The sequence below is a fragment of the Beta vulgaris genome, chromosome 9 (assembly GCF_026745355.1).
Source record: "Beta vulgaris subsp. vulgaris cultivar EL10 chromosome 9, EL10.2, whole genome shotgun sequence".
Taxonomy (NCBI): Eukaryota; Viridiplantae; Streptophyta; class Magnoliopsida; order Caryophyllales; family Amaranthaceae; genus Beta; species Beta vulgaris.
In genome coordinates this window covers 45,490,727-45,517,046 of record NC_079210.1, presented here as the reverse complement: position 1 = coordinate 45,517,046, position 26,320 = coordinate 45,490,727, and the positions used below count along the sequence as shown (strand labels likewise).

The 26,320-nt window shown below is 36.7% G+C and overlaps 2 protein-coding genes and 1 long non-coding RNA gene across 5 annotated transcripts; 2 read left to right on the top strand and 1 right to left on the bottom strand.

Annotated features, from left to right (window-relative positions):
• Positions 1 to 8,660: 8,660 nt before the first annotated feature.
• On the top strand, positions 8,661 to 11,627 carry LOC104904040 (7-deoxyloganetin glucosyltransferase). Its single transcript, XM_057392318.1, is given in 3 exon segments — positions 8,661 to 9,185; positions 9,188 to 9,233; positions 10,553 to 11,627. Coding segments are annotated over 3 exon segments (1,467 nt in total). The 5' UTR covers positions 8,661 to 8,717; the 3' UTR covers positions 11,506 to 11,627.
• Positions 11,628 to 12,554: 927 nt separating this feature from the next.
• Positions 12,555 to 15,392, top strand: LOC109136138 (uncharacterized). The gene is made up of 3 exons (XR_002041000.2): positions 12,555 to 13,224; positions 14,697 to 15,006; positions 15,109 to 15,392. It is a non-coding gene; the product is annotated as an uncharacterized LOC109136138 (long non-coding RNA).
• Positions 15,393 to 15,802: 410 nt separating this feature from the next.
• LOC104904039 (hypothetical protein) lies at positions 15,803 to 26,320 on the bottom strand. 3 transcript variants are annotated; one of them, XM_010692212.4, is made up of 8 exons: positions 26,080 to 26,317; positions 23,751 to 24,516; positions 20,268 to 20,512; positions 19,945 to 20,154; positions 19,645 to 19,737; positions 19,180 to 19,281; positions 16,917 to 17,489; positions 15,803 to 16,141 (listed from the first exon to the last, which is right to left on the bottom strand). In XM_010692212.4, exons 2-8 carry the CDS (start codon positions 24,484 to 24,486, stop codon positions 16,073 to 16,075), a joined length of 2,028 nt encoding a protein of 675 aa, XP_010690514.2. In that variant the 5' UTR covers positions 24,487 to 24,516; positions 26,080 to 26,317; the 3' UTR covers positions 15,803 to 16,072. The 3 variants fall into 3 exon arrangements, with proteins under 3 accessions (XP_010690514.2, XP_019107519.2, XP_048492901.1); XM_019251974.3 differs by having other exon boundaries at positions 23,751 to 24,513; XM_048636944.2 differs by lacking the exons at positions 19,180 to 19,281; positions 19,645 to 19,737 and having other exon boundaries at positions 26,080 to 26,320.

The window sequence follows — 26,320 nt, the reverse complement described above, 5'->3', positions numbered from 1 at the left end:
TAAGAGGTTCCCGTGATGGCGTCTAGACCCCGTCTAGACCAGCCCTCTAACGCTCGCGCACTTTATATTATAAATAGTAAATCAGAAAGCACACAAACAACTAAGACTACGAGAGAGAGAGAGACGACACTTTTATTTCTCAAGAGCAAACATAATACAAGACGTAGTATTTCTCGGAAATCTCTCTCTGCCAAATGACTACAACAGGTTCTCTATTTATAGTACAATAGAGTGGCTACAGCCCAGCCACATAAGCAAGTAACTACCCACTAACAAGGATAACTACCCACTAGCAAGGGTAACTACCCACTACTCGTCTCTGTGATGTGCCTCTCCCAACGTGGGTAACTTCCCACTACTTGCTTGACTGGCCTTTTTATTTCAAGGAGAGTGGTGAGGGACGTGGGTGGTTACTCAACCGCCCACTCTCCTCACTCACTAAATAACCGCCGCAAATAACTGCTCTCTCAGTGGCGTAAGTGTCTGCCACACTCGTCGCCCATGTTATGATCGTAAATGTCATGGGTAAACCGCTCGCCACGTCAAGAGTAACCGCTTGCCACGTCAAGAGTAACCGCCTCTATGGAGTGGGAGTGTGTTCTCTCACACTCCCTATAACCGCTCCGCTATTCAAGGAGATATGGGGACGAGGGTAGTTACTATAACACCCACTACTAGGTAACTTCCCTTAACCGCTCCTTAAAATAAGGAACTACCTTCAGCAGTAGGCGTGTGTTAGTAACTGTCGCCAAGTCACTACGCCACACCTTTTATAACTGACGGGCGGTTACATCGTTTGATAACCGCTCCATACGATCCTTGCGTCAGCCGTAGCCTTGGTAACCGCCACCAAGTCACCAAGCTACTTAGTCAATCTAGTTGGGCGGTTACAACGTTAGTAACCGTCTCCCATAATTCCACAACGTGGATATTTGTGTACGCTATGCTAAGGATCCCCTGACGCTGGTTTAACGGGCGAACCCATCAACACCGTGCGTCGTGCTACCACGCGAGACTTAACTGAACCGTCCTCAGGTTTACTCGCACGTTTCGCTCCGTGCGCCCCTCTTGGACCTTGTTCTTTCTCGTAGGTTACTCAGCTCGGACAGGCAAGGGTTAAGTATAACTCTCTAGTCGTCACGACACTCGAGATCTATATATCTTAACCACCATGGCCTCGTCCGACGTCTAGCATTGCGCCTAGACGTAGTCGGCTCCTAAACGAGTGCCGACAAAAGTGACGGTTACACCTACCCTCTCCTACCCCCTACCCCTACCACCTCCTACACCCCTACATCTACCCCCTACCCCTACCACCTCCTACACCCCTACATCTACCCCATACCCCTTCTAACCCTCTAACCCCCTACCCCTACCCCCTCCCCCTACCCTTTGCCCCTACCCCTACCTCCTACCCCCCTACCCTACCTCCTACCCTTGCCCCTACCCCCCTACATTTACCCCTTCCTACCCCCTACCCATATCCCCTCCTACCTCTCTACATCTACCCATTCCTACCTCCTTACCCCTACCCCTTCTTACGCCCCTACATCTACCCCCACCTCCTCCTACCCTTTACCATCTCCTCCCACCTTATCCTACCCCTTCCTATTCCTACTCCCTCCTACCCCCCCTTCCCCTACCCCCTTAAACTATAATTACATTCTTCATTATCTCCTTTTTTTTTTGAGGGGTTTACTATCTCCCTTTATAATAGAATGATGCAATAAAAACTCGAATTAATCATTCATGAATAAAACTGAATTAAACTTGATAGTGATGAAACTATCATTCTTATCACTTCATTAATTCAATCATTAATACTAGATAGTATTGAATTAATGAATTAAATTGAATTAATGAATGATGAATGATTAAACTAGATAGTGATTAAATAAAGGAAAAATTAATTTTATCAGTCCCAACTATGGGCGCCCTGATAAAAACAGTCCCAACTTCAATTTATTATTGTTCAGTCCCAACTTTTGGAGGTATTTTACAATAACGGTCCCAGCAGGTTTCTAACCTGCTGTAGCAGGTAAACTTGCCAAAAAAAAACCCACCCCTAACAACCCAGCCCCCAGCCCCAGCGCCCACTACCCACCCAGCCCACCACCCCACCACTAACCTGACCCTACCAGCCCCACCAGCCCCCTCCCCGAAACCACTAACACCAGCCACCAGCTCCCTCCCCGCAGCCACCCCCACCCCCGCAGTCCCCTCCCCTGCAACTGCCGCACCCACCGCCCGATCCCCCTCCCCTTCCCCTGCAACTGCCGCACACCCCTCCCCTTCTTCTGCAACCGTCGCACAACCCCCCTCCCCTCCCCTTCCCCCGCAAACGCGCTGCAACGGCGACGAGCGAACATTGAGAGGAGGCGACGACTCGACGGGCTGAGTGAGAGGAGATGAAGACCAACGACTCGACGGGGGGGTGCGCGAAGGGCCGGGGAGGGGAGGGGGTTGCGCGATGGGGAAGGGAGGGGGGCGGCGTGACTGGCGGGAAGGGCAGGGATGGTGCGACTGCGGGGAGGGAGGGGGAGGGGCTGGTGTTGGCTGGTCGCTGGGGTTGTTGGGGGTGGTGGTTAGGGAGAGAGGGGGTTGGAGCAGGGGAGGGAGGGGAAGGGAGGTGCAAGGATGGGTTAGAGCAGGGAGGGAGGTGACCTCTTAAACAGGTTACTGGTCAACCTGGACCGTTATTGTAAAATACCCCCAAAAGTTGGACTGAACAATAATAAATTGAAGTTGGGACTGTTTTTATCAGGGCGCCCATAATGGGACTGATAAAATCAATTTTTTCTTAAATAAATGAATCAAACTAGATAATGATGAATTAATTCTTATCATTAATTCTTATTATTAAAACTGAATTAATCATCATTCATCAGTATTCACTATCTCCCTCCTAAATGAATTAATCATTTATCACTTACTTGAGCATCATCATCATCATCATTCATCAACAGAATCATCACCAACACCAGCCCCACCACCCTCGCCCTCACCCACACCCCACGATCCAGCCACCCTCACATCCACCCTACCCATCCCCACGACCCACTCCCAATGCACGAAAACACCACCACCAAAACACCCACCAACCGCACGAAGACCCTACGCACGAAAACCCCCGCCGCCGAAACCATCCACCCGCCCACGAAAACCCCAATGACCCCCTTCCCCAAAACCAACATTGAACCCCAACTAACCCCCTCCCCCCGAAACCCCAACCAACACCACACCCCTGAAACGCCGACCAAACCGCCATCCCCGAAACCCAAACCCCCACCCTCGAAATCAGCCCAGATAGCCCGACCCTCGAATTGATGAAGATGATGATGGATGATGCGTGATGAAGATGATGAGAAATGACGAAGATGATCGCTGATGAAGATGATGTTTGATGAAGATGATGACGATGACGATGGATGAATAAGAAGAAGAAGAAGAAATGATGTCTGATGATGAAGGGGTTGCGTGGGTTTACTAAGGATGATGAAGCTCTGATGATGAGAAATGACGAAGATGATGTTTGATGAAGATGATGACGGTGGATGAATAAGAAGAAGAACAAATTATGTCTGATGATGAAGGGGTTTCGTGGGTTTATTGAGGATGATGAAGATCTGATAATGGGGTTGTGGGGGTAATTAGAAAGGATTATATAAGATTTAAAACTAATTATAATTCGAAGGGGAATTTTAGTAATTTCAAAGTGTTTTGATGGGATATTTTTTCACGGAATCCGTTTTTGGGGTGCCTTCTAACCGTGTTCTAACATCTTTGGGGTTCTTAAAAATTTCTAAACGTCCTGAGGGTTCTATAAAAAATGGCCACACATCTTGGGGTTATTTATAAGAAATCCTTTTTAAAAAAAATCAGATAAGCATTTTTTTACGTAATCCTAACTTCTTTTTTTTTCACTAATCCTAATTTTTTTCAGTCCTTAATTTTTCTTACATAATTCTCACCAATTATCTTTTAAATTTTTCTTATGACTCTTATAAATTGTCTTTTCAAAAAAAAAATCAGATAAGTGTTTTTTACCTAATCCTAACTGATTATCTAATTTTTTTTTACTAATCCTAATTTTTTCAATCTTTAATTTTTCTTCCATAATCCTCTAATTATTTTTTAAATTGTTTCTTACTAATCCTGTTTTTTAATAATATGTAAATATAATTCGTTGATTTTTAAATTCTATTAATCTCATATATAATTTGATATGAGATTAAGATTAGTGGGGCTATAATTCTATTGGCTGAAAAATCTTACATGGCTCTATAATTTTTTAAAGGTAAAATCTTACGGGGGATAGTCTTTAATCTTTGAATTTTATAGCGTTTTAATTAAGTATTACGAGAATATTATGATTTACTTAACTAGTTGTGGTTTGAATAAAAAGGGGTCGTTGATGATTTTCGAGTTGTAGTTACATTTTTATTTCCGCTGCATTTCAGTTTTGAGACAATGATTTAGTTTAACATTCTTTTTAATAAGCATTGCGTTTCATTGCGACGGTAACACTCCTAAAGTCGATGCGACGTAGTCATAGACGTGTATGGATTTTGGGGGTGTTACAATACACTAATATTCAAGTGCATAGCAAGTAAGTTGTCAACATGCGACGTAGTGGTAGACATGGTCGTAGACGTGTATGGATTTCGAGTTGAGGGGTGTTGGAGATTGCATAGCAAGTTAGTAGTCAACATGAATTGATCGAGTTCACTCTTAGTTTCCCCTTCCCTGTCCCCCGCTTGTGTTCATTGTTATCAGTTTGGTTAGGTTGTCAAGGAAGCATTCGTTAGGTACGTGAAGGCTACGTGCAGTTTTTTAAGGTAGTATAGTGTTGTTGTAGGCGTGGTTTTATGAGTTTGTTGGTTGTTTGTTTAGCTTGTTTTGTTTATGTTATTTGTTTTAGCTTTAGTTTAGGTGTATCTAGCTCCAATTATGCACCTGTAAAGGTTCGAGTGTTGGGTAAGATGAGAGGATATTGTCATATTAATAGTGTTGTGATTCGATCTTCTAGTTTAGAGATTGCCAAATTGGATAATTTGGGTGAATTTATTCGTTGGAATTGCCCCCAGTTCATGTGATGACTTTTGGAGTCATCATAGTCAAAAATGCATCTTGTGGTAGGTCCTCCAATTTGGTTTGGGGCAGGTTTCGTACTCCATGCATTTTGAGTTTCTGTCTGAAACTATACTCTAAAAACCCTCACAGCAGGGTCAGAAGTCGCCAAAGGACGTGTCCTCGTTGTTACTTCAATCAGTTGAATTCGAGGATGCTATTTTCGTTCAAGGATTTTGGGATTTATTGTCTAGAAGACATCGCCGTCTATTAGATGAGTTGTGGCATTCCATTTCTGAAGATCGTCTCTGTTTTGTCTCCCAATAGGTTTCCTTTCATATCGACCTACCTTCGCTCGTGACAAGTTTAAGTTAGATTGAACTTGTAATAGTTCGTCTTTATTTTATAGAGTCTGTAGGAGTAAATGAAACTCCTCTAGTTTTATTTGCTTGTTTTATGTGGTTATATTAGCTTTAGGCTTTACTTCCTTTCTTAAATTAATGCAAGTTTTCTCGCAGTAAAAAAAGTATTGTTAATTGTTAGATTGTACAAATGTAATTAGTAGTATAAATAGGTTGTGGATTTAATTAATAAGGAGAGTTGCCAAAAATATATTAGAGAAACAAACCCAACCACATAAAATGTAGCTCAGTTCTCACTTCATCTCTGCATTCTGCCTTATTCTTCTCCTTCTGCTTTGCTCTTGCTTGATGTCGAGTTCTTAGCTTGATTTCTTGTCTGTAATTGGAAGAAAGTACAAGATTCAAATGTCAAGAGGCTTCATGCAAAGTCACAATAAAAAGGCAATGTGTTGGAAATTTGGAACATCGCAAAGGACAAAAGACTTGCGTTGCCCATGGCCATACGGATACCCTTATCTGTTTCACTGCATGGCTGACCGCCCTTTTCTATTTCCCGTTTATGGTTTACTTTTTTTTTTCTTTAAAAAAAGAAAATTGGTAAGAAGAATTTTTTTGAGTTGTCAAGCACAGGGCCCCATTCAGAGGCTCATTACAAGCCAGACAACCCTAATCCTCCGTTTCCCCTTAAATTTGAGTAAATATTTGGGGTAGAAATTGAACCTTATATCTTAATAAGGAAAATGGAAAAGTTTACCACTTGAACCAACCTCAATTCCTATGATTTACGGTTTCTCTCTATTATATAAGGGAAGGGGGAGCAATGGTGTCCTCTTTTGAAACGCCTATTTTACCCCCCTTCTCTTTCTAAATTACAAAAGGAATGTCAAAATCAAAATACCGAAAATAAATTTACAACACTCACTCACAAATCACTTAAAATAAGAAACTTTACAAATCACCCATACAATTGAGAAAATCACGCTCACTCAAATAATCAAGAAACTTTATTAAAACTTAAAATTAATATACAAACTAACATTAATAACCTTGAACGTCAATCCATACAAAAACATTTACAAAAATTTACTTACAAATCACTATTCTCAAGAACCATTCACAATTAATGGTGGGTCATGATAAAAAATAGAGGTGTATTTGTAGTGAAATCATAATTTAGAAATTAGATAAGGAAAAAAATTATTTACTTTTTTATAATGTTTCCTATATATAATGAAACTTTTACATATATTTGGACATATTTTTTTCTATTATATAATAGCGATAAATTATCAAGGTAAAAAGGTTTATATAAAATATCATTCAAGAATTAAAGTACAACATATCTCTATTATATAAGGGAAGGGGGAGCTATGGTGTCCCCGAATGAAGAGACTATTTACCCCTTCCCATTCTAAATTACAAATTCACTTACAAATCAAAGGGGGCTTCAAACAAAAATATCAAAAATATAATTATATAATCACTCACAAGTCAACTAAAATAATAAAATTGCATAATTTACGTTATGCAAATCACTAAAAGGAGGAAACTTTATAAAAATTTAAAAATTCACTTACAAACTACAACCTATGAAAAAATTGACTTGAAATCAAAGTGTCTACTTTCTTTACAATTTATGAAGTACTGTACTTAATTCAAAAATCAACTAAAAATTATAATATTAGAAATCATAAATAAATTCAAAAAAATTTCTATTTTATTCATAGAATTTAAATTTGAAATGTAAAAAAAAAAAAAAAGAATGGTGATAGAGTTAAGTGACAGAAACTAAACCAATCAAATTTTGCAACTAAAAAGAATTATACTTCGTATGTCTAATGTTCAAATTTTGACTCTTATGCCGAAGAAAATTGAGTTTATGTTCGGAAAAAAATTTAAGCACGCATCGTGTGCAAAAAAATTCTAGTTATCTATTACGGAAAGCACAACGTAAAGAATTTCTTAGCACCTCACATAATACATAAATCATAAATGTGAATGTGATGCATTTTTGTCATCATAGCATAGTACTTCCTCTGTTTCTTTTTACTTGCAACAGTTTGACTTTCACGCTTGCCAATGCATAATTTCAACCATTAATAAGTTAAATTACCGATAAATAAAAATTATAAAAAGTATATATTCGGAAAATATACATTCAGACGAATCTAACAAGATCCCACATGAATATGTTTTTCCTTAACTATAAATCACCAAACATAAACTAAGTAGAGTTGATGAATAGTGTAAAAGTCAAACCGTTGCAAGTAAAAAGAAACTGTGCAAGTGGTATAGAGTGTTGACCACTTATCGGGTAGTTTGGTAAAAGCTTGTACTGTATTTTACAAGTTAAATATCATGGTTTTGTGGACATGAAACTTAACCAGAGTAGAGGCACTTCTTTGCAGGTTGTCTAATAATTTTGGTGATATAATAGTAACACATCATAATGATATTTTGTCTAATTCTGAAAAAAAAAATGAATATCTTAGGAATTTTCATAAAATATAGGGGGTGTTTTAGGTAGTACTCCCTCTGTTTTTTTTATCTTTCTCACTTGGAATCTTGAAACTATTTATGTATAAAGAGAATCTTCTCAAATGTTCTCAATTTATAAGAAAAAACATAGTCATGTGGGGTCTTGTTTGATTCGTCTCAATTAGTACTTTATTAATATTCAATCGTTATAATTTTTACTAATATATAATGAAAGATATATAAGTTTTAAAACGTGCATTGGAAGACGCGCACATAAAAGTAGGAATGATAAAAAAAAACAGAGGGAGTAGTAGTATCTTTCTCTTTTTTCTAAATATTACAAAACTACCATTTTGATATACACTAATTATATATCACCGTGATTATTTGTTAATTTTTCCTTTGAAAATGGAGGATTCTCCTTACCTTTCTCTTCTACTTTCAAGTCGTCTTTACTTGTACAAGCAAGTCTTTCAATTTAGCAAGTTGTTTTGTCTAACTAATTTTTAGCGGAAAAGAATAAAGTATACGATGAGATGTGATTCACTTATTTGATTTGTCTCAATAATATCTCAATATTAACTTTTGTAAGTTTTACTTTTACTAAAAATTTATGATTAAAGTATTTAATAGTCCAAGTTGCATGTTAACAAATCTAACTGTCAAAGTATTGCTAAGATAGAGGAAAATATCCACTTCAAACAACTACTACTTCCATTGGTTTTTGTTTATATATTGGATCTTAACATCCAGTTAACAAGAACTACTACAAAACAATAGTTTCTCCTCAAGATAGTAGTATCTGTAATGGCACCCAAAAAGCCTCATATTGTTTGTATTCCTGGTCCACCTCAAGGACACTTAAACCCCATGACAAAAGTAGCAAAACTCCTCCATTCTAAGGGTTTTTACATCACTGTAGTGCTCACTGAGTTTGATGTAGCTAGACTAGCTACTTCCTCCTCCTCCAACGACACACCTTGGCTTCAAGGCCTTGATGATTTCGCCGTCGAAACGATTCCCGATGGCCTGCCACCGGATAACAAGCGCGGCCTACTAGACCTGCCGCAGTTGTGCATTTCCTTAGGACTGGAACCAAAGAAGGCGCTTAGAGATCTACTAATGAGACTCCTTGTTTCTCATGATGTCCCACCCATTACTAGTATAATCTGCGATGGTGCGATGTTCTTCGCACATGAAGTTGGCAAAGAGTTGGGCATCCCAGTGTTGCTCTTCTACACTACAAGTGCTTGTGGCATGCTAGGGTATATGCAAATATGCAATATGATGAACTCATCAAAAGAGGCCATTTCCCTTTGAAAGGTACGTAGTGAAACATTTTTTTCACTAGTTTTCAGACATAAGATAAAAGTATGGTACATAACGAAATTAAAACAAACTACATTACAAAAATGTAGATAACCATTTGTATGTTTACAATAGGATTGTAGTCAATACTTGAATGAGATTACTGATGAAAAGATATAAAGGGAAAACTAATCTGACGCAGTCGAAAAATATGGAGAATAGCAAGCGCTAATCTTGATCAAGAACAAACAGATTTACAAGCGATAAATCTGTAAAAACTCCGGAATCCACCAGAAAAAAGTAGGACCTCTGTAAAATTATTAAAAGTCAAAAACTGCTTCCAAACAATGACCTAATAATGTTTAAATACTTAACACAAAACCCTAATACGGAATTAAAGAAATAATAAAATCCAGAAATAATTAAAATGCTGATTTCGGGCCTTAAACCAACTCGGATGGCTTAAAAAGCCTAAAGGTCACAGCATTGTGAGTTTGACTCGTTGGCCCGTACGTTCCGCTTCCGAAAAGGTATCACAATAAGCAATCAGGCTCCGTCGGCCCAATTAGTAGAAATCATTTCAGGCTCTTTTATCGAACTTCATTATCGAACTTATCCGCTAACCTTTCCTACGTCATAATCATATCTTAATGACATTACTAATAGAGTCACATCATCATTTGTGTGTGTGATGAGTCAACATTGTTAAATGTTCAAGTCTCTTTTCAATCTCTAGAATATTAATTCTACATCTGGGTTTAACTTCTATATCCCCTCATATTTTCTATATCAATTAACTCATGTGCAATGCACATTATTGATGAGATTATGTCAAGGTATGAAATTGCACCCCGAGTATAAGATTGACATTCTGCTCAAAATCTAATACTTCCTCCGTTTCATATTACTTGCTATACTCCTTAATTCACGGACTGCTATGCAATTTTTGGAGAAGCGCGAGAGAGGTAGAGAGCGAAAAGAAAAGGGACACATCTGAGAGGAGACAGATAGAGAGAGTTTATTGCCTAAAAAGGAAGTATAGCAAGTAATGTGAAACTTCCTATAATGGAAAGTGCATGTAGCGAGTATTATGAAACAGAGGTGTACAAGTGTGGGAAATAATTGTGTTAACCTGGCCTGTTGTAGGTTAACCTGACATTCAATATATATTGTACATTACAGACCTATGACTATAGTAAATTACCATTCTACCCTTTACATAATAATATTATCCCTTTACATATGCATATAATATTATCTAATAAGAGGAAGGATCTGTTATGATAATTAAACGCTTCCAAATACTAATCCCTCTTCTAAATATGTTTTGGTAGATGAAAGCTGCCTTACAAATGGATATCTTGACACACCAATTGACTGGGTACCAGGAATGACCAAAGGAGCTAAAATGAAGCACCTTCCTACATTTATCCGAACCACAAATCCAGATGACACAATGTTCAACTACATGGCAGAGGCAGCTAGAAATGCTTTACTTGCCGACGGCATGATTCTTAATACATTTGCTGCTCTTGAAGGTGAAGTTTTGGAGGCAATCAACACCAAAATACCCAATATCTATACAATTGGCCCTCTCTCGCTACTGTGCCACCAAGTGAACGAACGAGAACTTCTCCCTATTACATCAAATTTATGGAAAGAACACACTAATTGCTTAGATTGGTTAGACAAAAGAAGTCCAAGATCAGTCATCTATGTTAACTATGGAAGCCTAGCTATATTAACCAAGGAACAATCACAGGAGTTTGCATGGGGATTAGCAAACAGCAAGCACCCTTTTTTATGGGTACTACGATCTGATCTTGTCGAAACAAGATCGAGTTTCATAACTGATGAATACATGGAGGAGATCAAAGGAAGAGGGTTACTCTCTGATTGGTGTCCACAAGAGAAGGTGCTTCAACACCCATCAGTTGCTGTGTTTTTGACTCATTGTGGATGGAATTCGACGTTAGAAAGTATAAGTGAAGGGTTGCCCATGATTTGCTGGCCGTTTTTTGCAGAACAACAAACAAATTGCTTATATGCTTGTCAGGAATGGAGGGTTGGAGTGGAGATGGAGGAAGGTGATGTTAGGAGAGAGAGAGTTGAAGCACTAGTGAAACAGATGATGGAAAGTGATGAAGGTAAGGAAATGCAGAGAAAAGCTATGGAATGGAAGGTGAAAGCAGAGGTAGCTACAAGATGTGAAGGTTCATCTTACAAAAATTTTGATAAGTTAGTGAAAGATCTCATGGAGAAAGAGAGTCATTTTCATTCTACTTGAATGGATCCAAAATTATTAGCCTTATATTAGTAGCTTCAGCTCTTGTCTATTGTGTTACTTTCAAATCTTGAGTTTGTAAACTGATTGCTTGTTTGACAACTTTATCAGAGGCTTACGAAAGTCCAAATCTCTCATAATATAATATCAGCCGAATTGCCAAATCAATATAGAAAGAGGAGTCTTCGACATATTGCTAATAAGTCTTAGACAGTATAATGTTGCAAAGCAACATGTCATAGCCGAGTAGTATTAGTATTACCTCCGATTTCAGAAATTTGATTTGTAAGTGTGAGAAATGTGGTACTACTTATAATGCCGATAATAAGAATGGAAAATTTATTGAGTCATCTTAAGAGTTGCAAAGGGAGAAAATATAGAGATATTGGTCAAATGATTTTAGAGAAAACATCCTCTGGCTAAGAGAATAGATTAGTGAAGTTTATTGATGTTGATGAATTTCGTGAATTGGTGGCTATGGAAATTGTTAGACATGATCTTCCATTTCGATTTGTTGAGTATGAGGGTGTTGGGAAATGTTTTAGGTATTTGCATCCTGATTTTAAACCTGTTAGTTGCTATACCATTAAGGTTGTTGTACTTAGATGTTTAAGAGGGAATCCCACAAATTGAAGTTTGAGTTGGGTGATGGTACTGGTAGAATTTCCTTAACTTCTGATTGTTGGACTTCCATAACCACCTGATAGTTATATTTCTCTAATTGCTCACTATGTTGTCTAATATTGGTGTTTGCAAAAAAGATTGAATTTCTCTTACATGCCTCCTCCTCATACGGGAGTTTATATATGTGACCATGTGTTTGCTTTATTGAAAGAGTGGGGAATTTAAAAGAAATCCTTTTCTTTGGCTTTAGATAATGCATCATCAAATGATGTGTTTGTTGAACATCTTAAAGATGCATTTGACTTAGTGTGTAATGCGGTTTCATTCATGTGAGATGTTGTACACACATTTTGAATTTAATAGTTCAAGATGCATGGTTTAAAAGAAATTAATGCTGCTTTGATTAAGGTGAGGGAGACCGTAAAATATTGTAAGGGTTCTCAAGGAAGAAAACAGAAATTTTTAACTTATATATGTGTCTCATGTTGAACTTGATTCTTCTAGAGGCTTAAAGCAATATGTTCCCACTAAATGAAACTCGACCTACTTCATGCTAGAGAGTGCTTTGTACTACACAAAAGCCTTAATCCATTTTAAAAAGATTGATGCCAATTATGTTCATTGTCCAGCTTTAGAAGAGTGGGATAGAGTTAGAGAAAATATGCAAGTTTCTAAAGATTTTTTATGAAGCTACTCTTGTCTTTTCTGAGACTAAATATCCTACAACCAATATTTTCTACCCAAATGTACTAAAGGTTAGATTGCTATTAAAGCGTGAAATGGAAAGTAAGGATCATTTCATGAGATCAATGGCTGCTAAGATGTATGAGAAATTTGATAAGTAATGGTCCACTTTTGGTACTTTCATGGCTGTTGCGGTGGTGTTGGATCCACGTTATAAGTTGGAGTTGTTGAGTGGGGCAGTAAAAAGGTTTCTGGTGTTACTCAAGAGCATGATAATGTCCTTACACAAGTGGTTGATAAGGTGAGGGGTCTATATGAGGGAATATGCTGCTGTTTGCACTTCAAGTACCAATAATGCTGCTGCTGGTTCGAAGGTTCAACCCATCAAAGAAGGAGATCTTGACGAACTTGGATGTAAGTTTAATTATCTAAGTAATAAGTATTATGTTGTTGCTTTTTTTTTTTTACAAATCTTCGATTTTTTTTTTTTGGATTGCACTACACTCTATAAGAGTCTAAAATACAGCTGTATTATGTAGATTTTGTTGCAATAGATCTCCACATCTCTCTAGTTCAATAGCTCTATATCTGTATTCTGTATTTCTGTATTAGGTTTTTAACTTTTGTATTCTGTATATAGGTTACTTTAACTTCTTTTTCTGGGCTTGCTTTAACTTCAATAGCTCATTTTTCCCCTCAGGGCCTGTTCTCTTCGGCATAAAACAGCTGAACTGAACTGAACTGAACTGAACTGAACTTATCAAAGCTGAACTGAACTGAACTGAACTTATCGGAGCTGAACTGAACTGAACTGAACTTATCAGAGCTGAACTGAACTGAACTGAACTGAACTGAATTGAATTGAACTGAATTGAATTGAATTGAAATAAATTGAATGTAATAAATATATAAATAATATTTTAAACAATAATAATATGAATATTAAATAATAATTATAATGATAAGTAATAATAATGAATAATAATAATAGTTGTATTTTGAATATTTTTAAATGATAGTTATAAATAAATAATATTAATAATCATAAATTAATAATAATAATATTAATGATAGTAATGATAATTAATAATAATTATTTTATATTATTTGTATTAATATATTAATACTTGACGATGATATATAATAACAATAATATCTAAGAAGTAAATTAATATTACTATTTTAATAATTATATTTAATAACTTAAAAATATTTAGTAATAAAAATAATGATTGCGTTGGACCGCGAAAATTATACAATAAACCGTCTTGACGCGATTTGATTGGTTTATGGGCTAAAAAAAGTGGGTTTATTTGTGCTTTGACCTAAACCATGTTCCTCCTAATAATAATAGTAATAATAATTAGTAAAGCTACAATAAAAAAAATATATAGAAACAATAATAATAATAATACTTAATAGTAATGATATATATTTAAATAATAATAATAATAATAATAATAGTAATTAGTAAAATAAATTATATCAACATAATAATAATATTTAACAAAATGGTTATAAAAGAATAGAGCTGAACTGAACTGAACTGAACTGATCTGAACTGAACTGAACTGAACTTATTGGAGCTGAACTGAACTGAACTGAACTGAACTGAACTTATTAGAGCTGAACTGAACTGAACTGAACTGAACTGAACTGAAAATAAGCTGGGGAGAACAGGCCCTCAAAAAAGAAAAAACTTCAATAGCTCATTTTGTATCTGTGCTTACTTTAACTTCTTTTTCTGGGCTTACTTTTAACTTCTTTAATTCAGTTTATATAAGCTAATTTTAGTTTATAATTTTAAGTATTATGTAAGTTAGTTATCTAAGTATGTAATTTCAGTTGGTACCCTTTAACTTATGTCTTAGTATCTTGTGCTTTAGGACTTCGACGAGTTCTCGACTAAGAAAGCAATTGTGACTAACAAAGATTACTTAGATATTTATTTTGAAGACGTTCTTCTCCCCGCGTACTACTAATTTGGATGTTCTCATGTATTTGGAGGAACAATTCTGTCCGTTAACCTCCTTGAGCACTTATGGCAAAAGACATTCTTGTTGGCCCCGTATCTACAGTCGCTTATGAATCAGCTTCCTTTAGCACTGGGGGTCGTGTTCTTGACAGCTATAGAAGTTCTTTGAAGCCTTCTACCGTTGAAGCTATCATGTCTTAGGGATTGGAAATTCTAAGAAGGTAAAATATTGATACGCTTATAAATTTAATTACTTTTTTTGTAACTCATAATCCTTAAATTCTTTGATTAACTAGTTAGTTATTCCCTTATTTGTATTGTAGCACATATGGATCCTCGGCTTAAGAACTTGTGTGGGAGTGTGATGATCTAAAGGTGGACAATACAATGGATGATACACCAATCCCGAGTCTGACAATGAGTTCCGATTTTAATAAAAGTAGTTCTAAGAAATGAGAAATCTGTCTTGATTAGTTGATTATGCATGTCAAGAACTTGGGATCATGTTGTTAGATGTTAGAACTTAAAACATTGAACTTTGCTCTTGGTTGTGATGGGTTGGAACTTTGAACTATCTTTAATTTATTTTGTGGTCTGTAAAAATTAATGTGGGATGTAGTTTGAATTTAAATTTTGGATGCTCAATGATCATGGTCTGTAAAATCAAGTTGTAAGTAGGTTTACAATCGGGCTAAGAGGTTCGGATCAACCTGAAAATTTCAAGTCAAAACACGTTTAATTATACCGATTTGATATTTGTCACACAAAAAAAAAAGTCTCCCGAAAAAAAAAACAGATGGTTACTTTTCAACTAATTGACCTGAATAATAAACAAATCAGGTTCGGATTGGGGGTAGCTGACCCGTTTAGGTTGATCCGAACACGAACACAACACGACCTGATCTGTTTGTTTGCCCTAGGTACAAGGCATCAAGATAACCTAAATTTTAGTCATTTTAAACCTTTTTTCGTCAAATATAACTTAAACTCGTAAGTAACCAGTAAAACACTATCCAATGCCGCTAAAAAATTCAGATAATTGTAAGATTTTCTTCTGCAACTAAAATCTTGACAAATATTACAACACTGAATGACAGCATTCCTTGCCTTCTGTTTGAAAGGCAGACTGACAGAAGAATAAACAGAGGAATCATACAGTATGACACAAGTACAATGGGAAATAAACATCATCAATAGACATTACAAGGAGGAGAGTTCAATGACGTACTTTGAAGGGGTATTAGCAGCAGATGTGGAAGTTCGGTACCATGAACCCAGATATCTGCCTCACTGATCTGAGTCCCACTCTATACTGTCAGAACCACTGTCAGTATATTCAGATGAAGCTTCCGGAACCTTCAAAACAGATTACGAAACAAGAGAAGAATTTAATCGATTATTTAAGGACCTAAGGATGCAGCACCATATACTCCGTTCCACAACAAATTGTCTTGAATAAATGTTGTATCGCTTATAGACTCCCAAATGAATTAGATCAGTGAAATATGATATTAGCAAGCATGTATTAAATGTAGATTCTCGAATCAGAAGAGCTATAACCATGAGTCCATGACTCTAGAAAAATAATTTAGCCATGTAGCTTCCTGAAAGAAAAAAATATTAACCATGTAGCTAAGGAATACAGTAATAACAAAGCCAGGGAAAGCAAAGATAAGAATCTCATTTTCTCTTCCCTTTATCATTGTTTTTCAGAATATTTAGATGATATCCTCCAGCGCCCAAAACAGCTGACTGTAAATTGAAAAAGAGCCACAATCCTCGGATGGGATAAGAAGTGGAGAAATAAGGTAAAGTGAACTAAACTTTGCCATCAAAATAATAATCCCTCTTCCCATATAAAACTATATTGTTGACCTTTGCATGCATATTAAGAAGAGTGGTAAAGGTAGAGAAAATCAAGTGGGACAACAGGTGTGAGGCCCAACTTTTGGGGAAAAAAATTCAATGAAAAACTTGGTGAAAAGAGCGCTATAGTTTATATAGGATAAACTTACTAAGAACATCAAACTTTATTCTAGCCTATAGATACGGCATAAATGTAATGTACTCACCAAGAAAGTGCATTAATTCTGTGGAACATGGAAATGAAACAAAGCTGATAGCCAAATACCTGTGGCTGTGCATTATTGACATTGATGCCCTGACAAGAATTCCCTCTGCGTGTAGGATCATTTTTTGGATTGTTTAGCATCACTCCAAACTTATTCAGCAAGGAAGTTACTTGTTGAAGTTGGAATTGCAATCCTTCCATCTGCTTGGACTGCATTTGCAACTGCTGGGATTGCATTTTCAGTTGCTGAGCTTGCATCTGAATTTGGGCTTGCATAAGTTCATTGGTCTCACCCATGGTTGCCATTGCAAAATTCAACCTATCCACTTCTGTTGAAGTATCTAATGCCGAGTAGCTGCTTCTCTTTCGCTCTGGGCCTATACCCAATAACTTATTTCGGGTCGAATTTCCCGCTTCTGTGGAAGTACCAGATGCCGAATATCCTCTTTTCCTCAACTCTTCTCCAACCCCGAAAAGTTTGTTCCTGTTGGCTCCAAACCCATAACCAATAGGTCGGTAACATCTCTCATCATCTGAGTACATAAGTTCATTGAAAACCTGATTCTCAATGGCAATACGCTTTGTGGGAGAAGAGGTGGAACCCCGTTGAGCAACCATAGCTGCTGCAGCATCCTAATACAGAAGTAAAAATAACCATGTATAAGCTTTGTAGATATTCACTCAAAAAATGGTTATTCCATGTTCGCTGAAGCTCAGGAGTGTACTACAGGGTAAGCAATTCCAAAATAGGTATATCATAGCATTCCTTTTTCAGCAATAACAACTTTACCAGGTAAATGATATATAACTAGGCTGAACCTCAATCTTAAGAACCTTGATATAATCATGGAACATAAGATGAATAGTCCCCGGCATAGATGATGACTGTTAAGCCACTGGTTTCAGCATACAATTTTCCAGCCAATCGACTACATCAAGACAATTTGATGAACTTAAACACAAATACTCCAAGATAACTATAATATAATAAACACTTTGAAGTCATAAGTCATAGAAATGAGTCTGGGAAGAACCCAAACCTCAAACAATAGACATCAACATAATGATGTCTGATATTTACAATGAAAGCTACAAAAGTTAGTCAGGGCATTTCATCCAACTAGTAAGAGACTTTCACCAGAGCCCAGTACTACACATCCAAACAAAGAAAAGAAAATAAAGGCCGTAAATTTATCATCTCAACAAGTTAGAATGAGCAAGTTTAATAAATGCAGGTAACACACATGTGAGCTCAATGGAATCACAGCTGATGCATTGTCAAGGGTCCTCTGATACAAGTAAAGAGCCAGGCAAGGGGGAAACAACAAAAGAATAAACAAACAAAATAGTCGACTAATGGCAATATTAGTATTACAAACAGCAAGAAATAAGATGCTATGAATAACAATAATCCCATTCAACTCGAAAAGAGGTTCTGTGCAGAGGAAAATTATCAATAAGGTTTGGACAAACTCAACACAGACTTATTGTAGAATAAAATAGATGGACCAATTGATGAGTGAAGAAGAAGAAAGGAAGTTCGACTTTTTACAAAAGCCTTTACATCAAAGGACATTGACTTTGCCAAGGGCCCTCTTTCTCTCATCTCTCTACCCCAAATCTCTTCAATATCGTCCTTCTGGCACCTCTACCGAATGTCTTATCGATCTGGACTCTCTCCTCAGCCAGTTTGACAACATTCATTCACCCTCACAACCTAGTTCGGTATGAGATATAGAACAAAATAACAGAAGTTGAAGTCTTAATATGGCTCACCATTATGTATATATAGTATATACTCCCTCTGGTTATTATTAGTTTACCCACTTATTTTTTCTGTTTTTGGCATGATCCCACCAATTGCTTATTATTATCTTTACCTTCTCATTCTATTTTTATTTGGCCCACGACATTAACTTCAATACAATATGCGAATAATTTAATACTTTCTCTTTCCTTCTGTGACCCACATACCTTCTCCTAAAGTGCCCAAAGAAGTGGGTAGGGTAAACTAATAAAAACGAAAGGAGTTTAAAAGGATGTTGCCATATGGAAAATATTTGGCATGGCAAATAAAAGACAAGCAGCAGACACAAAGTAGAACCGAAAGCCACAAATATAGTTAATGAAAAGTCTAATTCCCTTCATTAGTTTTTCTTTTGCCAGTTGGCAATCCATCAGGCCTTCACGCTTCACAAGACCCCCCCCCCCCTTACACACACACACACACACCAAAAAAAAAGATAAAAAGGTTGGCAGTTCCTCTTTGCCACACCTAAGATCATGACCTTTAAGCAGCTAAAAGACAATAGCTGATCCATACCAGGAATTCTTTGGATGAGTCTTCTACATAAGTTCCATCTTTTCTTAGATGAGTTTGAGCAAACCACTCCAATGCTCCTGGCTCTCTTCCATGTGTCTTGACCTATAAGTAGTAAAGTTAAGCCACTAGAAAAACTAAATAATCATAGGAAAAATTGACATGAACAATCCCAACTTTCAGCTATCTTCCCAAAATAATCTAGACTTTGGATTATTATAGAATAATCCCAACTTATAGGGTGACCTTCTCAAAATAATCCAAATATCAATTTTCTTATCTAAACTACCCACTTTAGGTTTGTACTTAAAAAATCTAATAGTTCAGATTATTTGAGAAGGCACACCTTAAAAATAACCAAAAGTTGATATTATTTTGAGAAGAAACGTGAAAGTTGGGATTATTCATGTCAATTCAGTGTTGTTTCCCTACATTATCTTATGTTTGAGAGAGTACATAAGAACATACAAACTCGTCTCTCATCCGAGCAAAGCTCTTGGCACCTGTAGTGTGAAGATGCGATTGAAGAGCTCGTGCTTCTTTTCCCTTGGCAGATAAAAACTGTGAAAGAAAAACTAACAACGATTGATATGCATAAAAAGGACATCAGAAAACGGCTATAACCTTTTTGCAGCCCGCATTCAGTTAACACTCAATAATATGTCAGATATAATGGATATACAGGCTTCTTCAGTGCACAACATTCTCAACTAAATACTGTGTAGCAAGAAGAACACACTGGCAAGTAAAAAGAAACATAAGTGATACCTGACTTCTCTCTGAAAACCAGTATTGCACAAGTCTTATCCACTGGCTTGGGTCCACTCCTCTTGGCACAGTGCTGGCTACTTTTTCTTGTGTACTGTCAGGTTTCTTATATTGCACCTTAAGCTCATATCTATGAGCCCTCCATTTCTTTCCCACATGTTTAAGAATGCTTTTGTCAATCTCTTCTCGGTTGGGAAGCACAAATTTGTCCTAAATCAGCAACTCAGATTAAGGCAGATAAGATGAGATGATAATATCAATATGAATGCTTTAGCGCAGAACACAAGGATATGAAAAATGTTCTAATAGTATGGAAAGCCTACCCGGATCAAGTTTATAATGTTGGCTTTACAGCTTTTATCTACCTTATGCCAATTTACTTCACCAATGGGACATAGTTCACCATTCTTTGCTACGTCCCCTAGGAACTTGACAAGCACATGACCCCCTCTCCTTACTGGTTGGTCTAATTCATTAACAGGAACCACGAACCTCACTCCAGGTCGAAGAGACCAAACATGCCGAGGAAGTATTCTTCCCCCCTTCTTCCCACGTCTCCCATCAAGATCTGATTAGAATTTGGTTCGTAAATCAATCTAGAAATAAAACATTGAACGGAGGGAAAAAAAGCACTTCTACCAACTATTTAAATGTGAGTCCATCAACAAGCCATAGATCGCAAACATTGATAACCTGGATCAAAACTTACATAGAATTACTTAAACCAGGCACATGCAACATAATTAGAACCAAGATCAAAGCTTCCAACTAGAAAATAAAGTGACTAAGGTTATCCTTTTTGGGGGATTATTATACTCCCTCCATCCCCAATTTAATTGACAACATTTTCTTTTTAGGAAGTCCCAGAATAGTTGTCAACTTTCCATTATTAAACAACAAAAATATTTAATGTGCCACTAAACTCGATTTTTATTGGTCAAAAGTAACATAGAAATTGGAGAGCATAACAATAAATGGTGTTCCCTTATTTTTTTTATACTCCCAAGTATGACAACTAAAATAAGATGGAGGAAGTATTTAATTGTCCCATCATTCAGGATTTATGAGTAATTATACTAAGAATATGCATGATTTTACTTCTGCCAAGTGAATACTTCATTTCCCCATTTTGAGTATTTATACAATTATACTTATACCTCTTGTCTAAATATGTGAATGGATTGGTTGATTTTCTTATGGAGGAATTTTCTCAAAATTAATACTTGCTCAGATTAATACTTTGCTCATGTGCTCATGAAGTTATATTCAAGTGTTTGTTCCAAAAAAAAAAAAAAAAGCAACATGAGCTCCAAGGAGCAAAATATAAAATTTGGTCCTTTTTGAAGATTATTAATGTTGCATGGCAATTTATTGTGAGAATTTTCCTCATCTGATTCCTAAACGAAACGACAACAAAAATATATATATATATATAGTGAGCTATAATGATAGAAAATCAATAATATACTGACTGTGAGTTTATGATAAAAAGTGAGAACCACACATACTGAATGTCTGACTGCAAGCTCCAAGATGATAAAAAGCAACAAGCTGAGAATAACATCGCAAGGGAAGAATAAATTAAAAGATGCAGTAATTGAAAATCAGCAGAATTATGCTTACAGAGTCAATATGGATCACACATATAATAGTATATATAACTCAATTAGTGATTGGCCCAGGCAATGCCCAGGTTACATGTGTTAACAAGGAAACTCACATGTGAGAGTCTGCCATTGAAGAAAGTGGAAGAGGATGGCTAACATTTAGGTCTAAAATAATTGTTGTGATCACTTTCTATGGAGAGTGATGAACAATCGTTGTGAGCACTTTCCATGTGATGTAAATTTGGTATAGAAAGATGTTAGTGTAAAAAGAAAAGGAGGAAATAAGTCATTTACTCATAATGTCCATTTAATGATTGTAACATAAATACTTAATTATCTTTAAAGACCAATAATATCATCTTCACTTTTTTGAGAAAAAAAAATCAAAAAGATTGTAGTGGATTGGTAACTCTTTCAACCACACTTGAGGTGCCCCACCCGAGGCTTTACATTGACAAAGTTTGTATTTACATTAATTTTGTAAGGATTATGTAAAGTGAAGATAACTGGAAGAGGGTGGCATGTGGCAGATAAGTATATAGTCAACGCTTTTTTATCTCTATTATATAAGGGAAGAGGAGGGAGACACCAAAAATGGTAAACCCTTTTATACCCTTGAGTAATAAAATACAAATTCACCATCTTTTACCATTATATCCTCAATTAACAACTTGAGTTATTGGTTTTCAAAAAACAGAAGAAAAATATACAATGAACTTTATGAACTATTTTTCGTATATATTATTATGCAATTGACCTTTTGTTTGTTTTCGCACGCGTCGTGTGCATACAAGACTAGTAATATAAGTACAAACTATATACCCACAAGACATTCACAATTTATGGCAGCCAGATATGAACTCCCTCTGCCCCTCGAAGTTCATCTTCCTTTCAGCCTTCATCAGTTTTATGAAATCTATATTCCTAACTTGGTATTTTTTTTCCCTTCCCACGCTACATGATCCAATTTTTGGCCACACTTAATTCCACACTCTCGCACAACCACATTCTATCTTCTATTCAAAATAAAAAACAAATATGAAAAGTTTGAAGGGTAAGAGGGCTGGGACTACTGTTAACAATTTTAAAGAACTACAAAAAAAATCGGAGATGGAGTAATGTACTTGATTACTCAAACTGATATGAAGCTCAGCCATATTAGCTCAAATACACAGAACAAAGCACCACTGAAACAGGATCAAGAACTATCATACAAACTCGTGCTGTACAAAACTAAGGCCAATTTAATGGGCTCATTTATCTTCAGCCCAATTTCTAATATCCATCAACTCCACCCATCACCTTATAAACTCAATTTAAATTACCCCACCCTATTGTTAAAACAAAGTCTTACTTGTCCAACCAATCAAATGACTTGTGGCCCATTTCTGAACAATGAGCTGGGGCCAAGTTTGACCATCCCCTTTCCAACCCACCAGTTTTAAAACCCAACTTTTCTAACCTAGCCATTATTTTTCCCACCAAACCATCACGGCCTTTACCCCTAACTCCTTTTCGATTTCTTGCAACTCGCACATTCCTCATCCCACCCCGAATTCTACCCACTTCACTCATAACCATACCCTCCACTTGATAAGCTGATGGATGTTTCTGCCATGGGTAAGCCACTGAAACCGCTACACTCCACTCTCGACAAAAAAGGAAATTGAACAACAATGCAAACAGTATATTGAAGATGATGGTAACCACTATTGCCTAGACCAAGAATTGAGGACAAGGTGAATGTTTGGGCGACCGGTAAATAGACTAGCCTTAGGAGAGGGGCACTTTTGGTATGATATAATTAGTTAGTTTTGATAGTAGCTTGACGAATAAGTTAGGGAGTTAGGGAGGAAATAGTGAAATACCTCTATAAATAGAATGGAATAGGGAGAGAGAAAATATGTTGAAAATTGTTGAGAATATTGGTGAGCTTTTAAGAGTTCAATGGGAGAGAACAAGCCTCTCGAAAGCTTGTAATTACTATCTTTATTTTACTGTTCTTCCAGAAAATACTCAATCAAATTCCATTTAAGTCCATAATCTTCTTCTCTAATTTGCCCTAAAGATGTCAGTTCATTACAGCACTAAGAAAACAAATAGACATAATAAAACATAGCAAAATTGACCATTAAGAGGCAGATGCAAGTTTTAGTCACTATAAATATGAATAGTAAAGCTCATGAAATAAAGTATTACCCCTCATCTCTACCTCCTCCATTTCATCAAATTCTATGTCATCACTCCAGTTAGCTGGTTTTGCGCGCCTCCCTTGTGACAGTCCTCGCTGGGAAGGCTCTTCAACATCTTCGTCGACCCAAAATGACTGGCTCCGTGAGGCTTTAAGCTGGCTAGGAGAGCCAGCACGAAGCGGTTGACTTGGTGGAGGAGTGTGGAACTGTCTTTCAGCTACACTTCTCTTGTTGGACCTAACATCATTTACTTCTCTGGTTGTAGCTTGTCCGGGCTCGGTCATTGGAGGATCATCTAACCAGATGTTGCAGCTTGAACTGAGCTGGGCCTCTTGAGCTTGAGGTCCCCTGGAAGCAGCACTATGGTTTGGCTCAAAACCAGTATCCTGGACACGTAGAGACCGCCTCCGCGCAGCCTTAAATCGAGGAGAAGGCTTTGTGGGAAATGGTTGACTTGGTGATGGCGCAAAGGTCTCTCTTCCGGATGTTTTTCCCAAATTGGATCTAGTATCACCTACCTCAGTATATGCACCTTGGTTTGGCTGGTCCGTTGCAGCTCGATCCGTACTCTGGTTGCAGCACGAACTGCGCAGCATCTCCTCATCTTGCTCCTCTTCATCTTGTGCTTCTGCAGTAGCAACATCATGGACTACCTGGGAGACAACATCTTCGACTGATTGAACCTTTGCATCTTTGATTTTAGAAGCGGCCACGATTCTTGTCCGTTTACTCCGATAACTCATTATATTCTCAGGCACATTAATATTCTTCTGCTGAAAAAACCACCAAAGATTTGAATCACAGCCGAATCAATGAAGGGCAAGACAAAAAAAAAAGAAAAAAACAGAATTCCCATGTTCAGACAACTAAAAGGACCACAAATTGCACAATATCATGATCAGATATGCCAATTATCACCTATACTGCTAATCCTACTACTTTATAACTTTTACTGCACTAACTGTGAACTACCACAAATGATACTACAAACCACTGTTCGTGGTACAAATCTACTCCTGCAATTAGCCAATGAAAACATCCAACTTTACTTAATTACCTAAGTATTGTGTAAATTGTTTCATATGCTATATACCTTCCTTGTGTAGCCAAACAAAAACATGGATACAGACCCTCGATTTTAGATTTTAGACGTCATGATTACATTAAACTAAGTACCCTATCATAGGAACAATTGTCCCTAACTGAAATAATATAATCAGTTCTTTTTCTTGCTAATCATCCCAAATGTACTCACTTGACATAATATGCAAAATTACTTTTTTAGCCCTAGATTTCATTCCCAATCCATCAAAACCTGAAGTCTTTTTCAGTCAATCACTTCCTTCAGCCAAATCTCCAAAGCTCAAAGCTAAACTCACAAAGTGCCACAAAAAAACTAGCAATAACACAAATATACTCATTATATTCTTGAATATTCATTAAAACATCAATTATCATTTCGCAATGCCATAATTCAAACCACGCTAAACACCTACCTCCTCTGTTTTTTAGTTGTTGACCGATTTCCTTTAGGCACACCTACCAAGGCGCTATTTTATACCTTTTATATCTTCAATTATCAATAAGCAAAATTTACAAAAAGTTGATATTTGGAACATATACATTGAGGGACGAATCTCACAAGATACTACGGCTCTGTTCTTTTGGACTGAAGTGAACTGAATTTGTCTAAATTGAATTAAAGTGAATGAAAACTGTGAGAGGAAACTAACTGAACTGAAGTGAACTGAATTGATTTGTAACTGAACTAGACTAAATTTTTTCATAAATTCAGTCCAAAATAACCAAAGCCGCCTGCGTGCATATATTTTCCTTTTAAGTGCAAATCACAAAAGATAGTCAAAGTCATGTGTGTGAATACTATCAAAAGTAAGAAACGGGTCATCTATAACACTAACAAGCTACAAACGCACCTAAAATATTTTCCTGAAGTGAACTGAATTGATTTGTAACTGAACTCGACTAAATTTTTTCATTAATTCAGTCCAAAAGAACCGCGCCTACGTGACTATATTTTTCCTTTTAAGTACAAATCACAAGGGATAGTGAAAGTCATGTGTGTGAATACTATCAAAAGTCAAAAACGGGTCATCTATAACACTAACAAGCTACAAACGCACCCAAAATATCTGTGTTAACGACATTTATACTCATAAAACCATGAATAAACTTTCTAAAGCACTTAATTTCTTCAAATTGTCCCTCAAAATCCTGTCTTTACCAGATAAATCATCTATAAACGACATAAACAAATAACATTTGAGAATCAAAAGAAGAAACCCTAGAATTCGAATTTAGGATAGAGAAGTAAATACCGCTTTAAATAAGTGAAAAGGAAACTGTCGAATCCAACTTGTGAAGTTCGCCGGAATTCGGATCGATCGCCGGCGGCGAGAAGTAGCCGGCGATTGACGAGAAAATTGTAATTCTCTCTCCTAAAATAATAACTTATGCTTGCTGTATTGTACTATTTCGTGGATTTGTTGAAAATTTGGTATCAGTTGTTATGTCACTACTCACTACTCAGTATCTCACTAGGTGAAAATGCGGAGCGAC